At 37.2% G+C, this 8,468-nt stretch overlaps 1 protein-coding gene across 1 annotated transcript in view; it reads left to right on the top strand.

Annotated features, from left to right (window-relative positions):
- The first annotated feature begins 5,342 nt into the window (after positions 1–5,342).
- LOC144433709 (gamma-aminobutyric acid type B receptor subunit 1-like) overlaps positions 5,343–8,468 on the top strand; it is a 30,608-nt gene continuing 27,482 nt past the window's right edge. The window contains exons 1-2 of the mRNA XM_078122063.1: positions 5,343–5,383; positions 6,125–6,278. Of these exons, the coding sequence (XP_077978189.1) occupies positions 5,343–5,383; positions 6,125–6,278 (195 nt within the window). The remainder of the gene's footprint in view (positions 5,384–6,124; positions 6,279–8,468) is intronic.

The following is an 8,468-nucleotide window of genomic DNA, read 5'->3' as shown; positions in this document are numbered from 1 at the left end:
AAAATTATGAATATGTCATCTGTGACAAAATGAAGTAGCAATAATTATTGTCTTTAATCATGAAAAAAAAAAGTATTTTCAATAAAGAGTGATACTGGGATTTGAGTATTTGATATGTATTATGAAATTATTAACCGTGACATGTACTTGGTATACATGTTATCTGAGTATTTTCTACCCCAAAGACGTGAAAAGAACCGCTGTTTCGTGAAACTAAAAGTAACAATTGACACCGGGTTCTATATTCCGACGTTATTGAAATACAAACATTTATATGGCAGTAACAGATGATTGGTCGAGGGTGTATATGTATTAGTTTTACTTTAGTGTCAGTTGGAACATACATAGTTGTATGTGCATGCACAAGGTATGGTGCTTTCGCTGTACATGCACTGTGGGGTTTATGTGCATGTCTTGGACACTGCAAAACAAAACAAAACTGATATGTATGTACCGACAATGCATGTACCTACTTTTGCATATGCATTCATCGTTTCTCTTACATGACATGACAACTAAATCTTATAAACCATTGTTGAAAAATGACTTTCTTTGAACCGAAACAATTGACATATTAAGAAGACTAGTTTAATATTTCGTTCTTACCAAGGGTGTCAATATGTCATGGGAAAAACAATGGGCAAATGCAAAATATATGGACGTCATTAACTGAGCAGGTCTATACATGTATGGCATTACTTAAAGCCAATTGCAAAGAGAGAATATTGAAACGAAGGTAAAAAAAATGTAAGTGCTTTTTATTCTGTACATCACGGATAACGACATATTGGAATACAGTACTGTCGAACATATAACATTGATGCCATAGTCGTGGAAAGAGAAAAGTGTCTGCTTATGAAATAATTTGATTTCGGCACCATTTAATTTGGTACTGACGAAAACCTATACCTTGAGGTAAATTGATGATGAGCGGAGAGCTACATACTTCAGCAACATATAACGTGAAGTGTCTCTAATTTGCAAATTCGTGAAAGTGATTAGGGAGCCTTCAGCAATTACGAGGCGGGGGGAGCTGGGAATTAGAGGGGGTAATTTCTTTTTCAAATCGGTTCTAGGGCAGGACCATATTTTAGACAATGGGATTAGGGGAGGGTCATATTTTACTTTGACTAACTGTATTGTTTAACTTAGCTTTATTTTGTGATTTGGGCATCTATGCATAGTTGTATGCAGACTCCATGCAATATAGCCAGTGGGTGCACTTAGAGGCCCCTCAAAAATAGTATTATTTTGATTGTTAACACTGTATTTTGCATTGTTCTTAGCTAGGGATACGAGGTACTCAAAACATGTTTCACTTTAATTTTTCTATTATAGCATTCTTGTAACCACCAATGTTACCGTACATTACGGGTTAGGATTAGTTAGCATACTATCAGACCATAGCATCACATCGTCATTTAACAACCATGTGGCATGCAGTGAACAGTGCATTCACATAAATGTTTTGTGGTGGTAGATAATTGGGAAAAATAACCAATGCTTTTAACACTTTCAACGTGGTGGAAGCGGTGGGATTATTTCCTTTAAACCATAGATTCTGAGACTAGAGACATGTTCAATGTCAGACAGTATTTAAATGTTTTGATATATTTTAACAGGTAATATTTTAGAGAAAGGGCGGGTCACTTTTTAGCACGACGGAATAGGGGGAGGGTCACATTTTACAAAACAACCCGGGCCTGATTTTCCCCAGCCCTCCCCCTTGTAATTACTGAAGACTCCCTTATGTTTTGAAAACTTGCATTGCTACGCATACGCTTTCCCTCCCTACACAGAATTCGACGAATCAAAACCACGCTGAATTAAAGATAGATATATTTGTATCCTTAAAATCAGACAACAGTCTCATACTTGTCCATCGGCTGGTACATGTTGACCAGATTACAATGCGTCACATAAACACCCTGTTTTGTGTTTTCCAATTTGTAATGTTCACGGTTAGACAGGTGAAGAATGAGAAAACAGACCTGTATATCGGCTGTCTACTGCAATCAGTTGGTAGATTTGGATTCAGCCCTGATGATCTGGGAATCGAAAATGCTTTAGAGTTTTTGAATCGACAACCAACCATCCTGCCTGATTACAACATAGTAATATTGAAAAATTACACAACATTGGCTTCGGTGAGTAGTACTTTTTAGAGTACTTTTTAGAGTACACTCCGTCATAGAGTACAAACTAGCAACCTCATAAATGAAAATTCGGGCAATTACTAATGTTCCAAAGCATGTTATATTTTGTTTTAAATTTCGACATTTGTATAGAAAAATTGTTATTAGCGTTGGTTAATTCACTAGTATGTTGGTAACACTATTTGTAATTGAACCACGATTTTATTCCTACAAATGAGCTTTTCGCGAACGATTTCCACCCATTTGGTAAATTGTCGTGAAGTAACCAGAAATAAATCCTTTCTTCCAAATTAAAAAATAATGAAAAGCTTTGAAAAGAAATTTCAAAATGAAACACTATGATATCACAACTAGTCGTTATAATTCTTACTTTATCATGCGCAGTTGTATTTTTTTTCTTCGATTTCTAACCATGGGGAAAACAATTTTCCCGAACAAGTTATTAATTAAATATTTAAGTCAACCTTTAGGATATTGTATCAAATTGCTGGTTGTATCGTTTATGGAATTGTCATAAAATGTGCTTTAAGGAACAGTTAAGAATCTGTTCATTTTCCCCAATTAATATTAATGAACGAATGTGGATTTTTAACTGAAATTATCAATGTTCGAATGGACTCCGATATTCCGCTATTCTTCCTCCCTTTGTTGCCAAAAGGACGACACATGATTATTTTATGAACATCGTTTGAGATCTGAATTATCTATGAATTTATATATACCAGTATTTCTAAATCGAATGTATTTATTAAGTCAAAAGAGAGGTTTAAAATGATACATACATACATACATACATACATACATACATACATACATACATACTTACACACACACACACATACATACATACATACATACATACATACATACATACATACATACACACACACACACATACATACATACATACATACATACATACATACATACATACATACATATCAAATGTGATTTTTTATGTATAGGTTCGACTGTACGTCGTCGTGGTGATCGTTTCGTAGAACATCTCCGTATGACCAGACAAAAGAATCGTAACTATCCCGTATCTATAATATTAATAATGTTTAATTTATCATATATACGCTACTGCACATACAATGAAATACGTCTTGGTTTTGCGAGGCAGACAAGCACGCAACAAAAACAAAAACAAACCGAACATACAGTACATTCACATGGGTAAAAAGTTAAGAGAGGCGAAATCGATGCACTCTCTAGATACTCAGGTTAGATTCGTTCAAGGTTCTAACAGCTGTAGGATAAAAACTGTTTAAAGACCGATTGGAACCAGACTTGATTGAACGATACCGTTCACCAGATAGAACGCATCAATTGAAACAAATTATGTGCAGGGTGGTGCTCATCACGGAAGATAGACATACTATAGATTTTTTCAGCACTCGAGCCCTGTAGAGATCGTCAAGCGATGGACGTCGACTGCATCCAATGATTTTACTGGCAGTGTTGACGACCCGATTGAGTCGCTTCCTGTCATCCATTGTGGCATTACCATACAAGACAATGAATGAGAAAGTCAAGACACTGGCCGATAAAATTTAACCAACAATTTCTGACTTGCACGAAAGCTCCTCAATCGTCTCAGAAAGAATAATCGTTGCTGTGCTTTCTTAACTATAAAATCATGTGGTTTTTTATGTTCGAATAGTCTCGCATTTCAAATTGGCAGAAAGATGGACACCGAGAAATTTGAAACATTGCACAACTTCTACTTCGGAATTATTTATGACTAGTGGAGGAATTTCTGATGGGTTTTTACGAAAATCCACAATTACTTCCTTTGTTTTCTTGACATTTAGCTCCAGATTGTTGTCGGAGCACCATCTAAATGCATCATCTACTTGCTTTACAAATTGAATGGTAAAGGTTGAGGTTCATTAGTTTATCATACAGTATAAAAGGTGAAACAGTGTTAAAAGCTGAACTATAATCGATGAATAATAGCCTGCAATAATTTGGCGTGTTCCTGTCAATGGACATGGAAAATTGAAATAATGCCCAAGCTACTGCATCATCAACGGATCTGTTTGCTCTGTAAGCGAACTGATATGGATCTAAAGAAGCTGGAATATTCGACTGAATATATCTTTTTAACAATTGTCTCCAAACATTTCATGACTATAGATGTAAGTGGTATTGGACGATAGTCGTTTAAACAAGTAACCGGTCTGCGCTTCGGTACAGGGATAACAATCGACTTCTTGAAAACATTTGGTACATGAATGCGTGGGCTTATCCCATCTGATCCAGGCGATTTATTCACTTTCAGTTTGCCCAGAGTTCGACGAGTTTCTTCCAGCGAAATCGGGAACGGAGTTGGTAACAGTTCGCTTGTAGCTGACGGAAGGTCAACAGGGCGATCGAACCGCGCGTAAAACTCGTTTAAACGATCCAGGAGAGATTCATCATCTGTTGGTGCTGATTTTGAATTTGGTTTATAGCCCGTGATTTTATTTACACCTTTCCAAAGACCTTACGTGTCCGTGACAGAAATATCGTTGTTACCTCCCGTAAGGGCACGGGAGGTATTAAAAGGGGAATGTCTGTCTGTGTGTGTGTGTGTGTGTGTGTGTGTCTGTCTGTCTGTCTGTCTGTCTGTCTGTCTGTCTGTCTGTCCGTGTGTGTGTCTGTGTCATCATTTTCTAAAATTCGGCTGGCTCAATTGTAATGAAATTTGGAATATATAATATTTAGGGTAATAGCTAGACCTGATTAGGTTTCGAGCCAGATCGGTTAATGTTTAATTAGAGAAATTTGCATATTAATGAAATCAAATAATTAAGCAATGTCTTAAGACTCCATACTTCAATTTCAATAAAAATTAGTAGATTCATCAAACATAAGAAAATACATTTGTTCATGTACTTTAAACTGTTAAGACAATATGAATTAATATAATTACGCTATATTAATTTGAGTAAACTCGGAAGGCTGCCCTCAGCCTTCGCTGTCAATGGTTTTATGATATTGCATCTAGTCTGCCCAAATTAGCAGGTCGAGCAGACCAAATCCGAAACGTTTGGTGAGTATACAAATACTATATATTTTTTAGATCTTCCCTTTGGCTCTAGTGTCTACATTTCCATTGAGTTATACCTTTACGAAGTTCAATTCTGTGCGAGAATGCAATGAAGACAAATGCGTATGCATGAAGTGTAATATGGCAAGATGGCGTCCATGATTCGAACATATGTCGACTGTGTTATATTGTAGGTAGCGTTTGCTGTGATTTTCGGGCTTCTTCTTCTGTGTTTGTGACATTGACTTCAGCATGAACCAAATCCTACAATTCCTACAATGTAAATGCAAATAGAAGCGATTCACATCTGAATTGCAAAGTTGAGTGGGTTTTCAGCTAAATTACACCTTACTTGTCAAATTTGAATATAACACATCGTATGCAAAACGTTTCACCACTTTCATGTGCCGTCTTGGAAATATTATCATTACTTATACACGTGATTGGTTACTTATTAATAGACGTGATTACAAAAGGTCTCCATCAATAGCACGGCCATTCCGGTGAAGCATCTTCCTTCACGGCCGAAGCAATAAATAAATACAGCACATCGCTGGACCCATGTCACCATTTCATCTCACTCAAACTGAAACCTTTTTTTCAGCTTCGTTACCGGATCGAACACATTACGTGAACTTACAGTTCACTTCATGCTCTTTGAAGATTCATTTGAGGTTAACCATGGTTCACACGTACACATCGTTCAGAAATAAAAATTATCATAGTGTATACCAAGTTCATAGTTCTCCTCAGCAACACAAATTTGTTTATACCAGTTTCTTTTTAGTTTAATTTTAATAATTGGTAGTTCACTTACGGGAGGCGCTCAGTTTACATCTGGTCTAATTTATAGCGATATCGTCGCTTTGCATAATTGATTGCCTATCACTACATCATATTTTGCTTTCTTGATAAACCGAACTATCACCAGATCTGAAAGCAGCCTCTTTTACACAGAGTTGGATACCAACCGACCTGTCAAACCAGAGTTTATCATTAGGATAAGTTTTCACCAGCTTCCTCGGAATGTACAACTCATCACAGAATTTGATATAGGCCATCGTGACCTCGGTGAACTCATCAAGGTCAGATGCAGTTTCGATAAATATGTCAAAGTCTGTACACGCTGTTGAAGGTTTTTTTGTCCATTGTGGAGCAAGACGTTTTTTTCCGCGTTTAAGTTGTTGTCTGTACGCGGGTACCAAGGAAACCATGTGTTGATTGGAGTTACCGAGTGGAGCACGTTTCAATGACCGATAAGCACTTTTTATCGTTGTATAGCAATGGTCTAATGTCTTGTCACGACGGGTCGCACAGTCTACATGTTGATAGTATTTGGGAAGGCCTTTCCGTAAATTTGCATGGTTGAAATCTCCCAAGACAGTACAAAATGACCCAGGTTAATTATTTTCATGTTGCGTAATAATGGCTGAAAGTTGATCAATGGCCAATTTAGTATTAGCACCTGGAGGCACGTACGTAGCACACAATATTAATAGAAATTATCTGGTCAGATAAAATGGTGGACATTTAATGACTAAAGTTTCCAACTCTGGTGTACATGAGTGTGAGACGACCCGAGCATCGGTGCACCAAGAATCATTTAATAGGAAACAGAGTCCACCACCTATAGATTTATCCACTTCCTGAAATGCATGGTCTGAGCGAAAAAGTGTAAATCCAGGAGGCACTAGTTATGATGAGAGTTTTAGTGTGTCTATTGCTGGATGATCTGATGTTAAATTGAAGATGAGAGTCAGCAGGGATAGCTACCAGGCCGTTGATGGCCTTGAAAAGTAAGAGGAGGCGCTGGTCTCTTCTTCGGTCTGACAGAGTTTTCCATTTCAGATCCGAGTCTTTGAGCATAGAAGTAACACTGCTGTCCCTATGGTAGTTAATTTTTACAAACCGTACAGCTCCTCTTTGGATGTTTTCGAGCTTGTTGCTGTCTTTTTTGAGGTGTGGGTCCCACACAACTGAGGAGGAGTTCATCAGTAGTAGTAGTGGTTTACAATGAGTGCTGAGTTCACAAACAGGTGAAATATTTATCATCGTTTCAATTTCGTCAAATAAGGACTTATCATTTTCAAATTTCACACACTAATGCGCAGATAAATAAAGAGAAATCGTGTCTTTTTAGATTTTTGATTAGAAGTTTAGGAAGTATTATATTGACCTCCAACCGTCTCCTTTTTACCGTGTTCTTTTCCAATTTCTCTCGATAACAAACTACCGCTGTTTGTTGCAAGGCTTATACATAATCATTTATCTAGCTCTGTATCTCAGGATATAAATACACTCTCACATATTTATCAAGTGTAATAATCTATAATTTATACCCAAATGTGTGTGGTCAAAATATGGAAAATAGACCAAGCCTCGCCTAGCCTACGAAGAAAATTTCGCGACAATGTATCAATCAATAATGGTGACCTATACATTGACCTCTATATAATTACATGTAGTGTACAGTGAGGGCGCGCCACTCAACAAAATCTTGACAATTTTCCCGTAGTGATTAAAGGAATGTGTAAATTCGTGGTGGGACAGAAGGAAGTTCAACACGCACATGCCATATCCCGGGTATGTAGGGGATCACGAAAGCCGAGTGAAGTCGAGGATGGCAAGCTTTCCCACTAGTAGAAAAAATAGTACAGTTTACGACATTTTCCGTACTATAGTTCAGATTGAGTTCAATTCTGTACTTTTATGCTGATGAGGTGGACGTTTCTGTACTTTCCCATTAGCGCCTGTCTAATCGGATTATACTCGATCTGAAAAATAGTTCAGATTGCGAGTCGGAAGTGATTTGAATACATTTGCATTTAGTTCAGAATATATTCATGAGTTCACCCCCATAACTGGGCAGTAAACAAATGAATATTCAAATCTACCGTGCTTGCAATCAATACGTACATAAACGCTATACGTGTAGCTAGTGTATTCGATACATATGTATGTATATAAGCAGGCTTATGATATGAACTACATGGTTAGGACGTACGTAGATTGTAATATCACAGGGCTCATTTTGAAATAAATGTTCGTAGTACGCCTTTTCATTATGCACTACATACCGCCACCACTAAACGTGTTTCACATTTCTACGCGTTTGATGCATAGTAATACAGATTTAGATGACATGACAATCGTTTCCAATAATAGTTTAAAATTGGGCCACAAATATTGCTAGTGTATGGAGCTTCTTAACAAACCTGACCGGCCAATAGCGTCAACAAACTCACAGTAGAGACGTGCTGACAGATTTGAGTCTG

This window comes from Glandiceps talaboti, chromosome 4 (genome assembly GCF_964340395.1).
Source record: "Glandiceps talaboti chromosome 4, keGlaTala1.1, whole genome shotgun sequence".
Classification (NCBI taxonomy): domain Eukaryota; kingdom Metazoa; phylum Hemichordata; class Enteropneusta; family Spengelidae; genus Glandiceps; species Glandiceps talaboti.
This window is presented reverse-complemented; position numbering and strand designations above follow the sequence as displayed.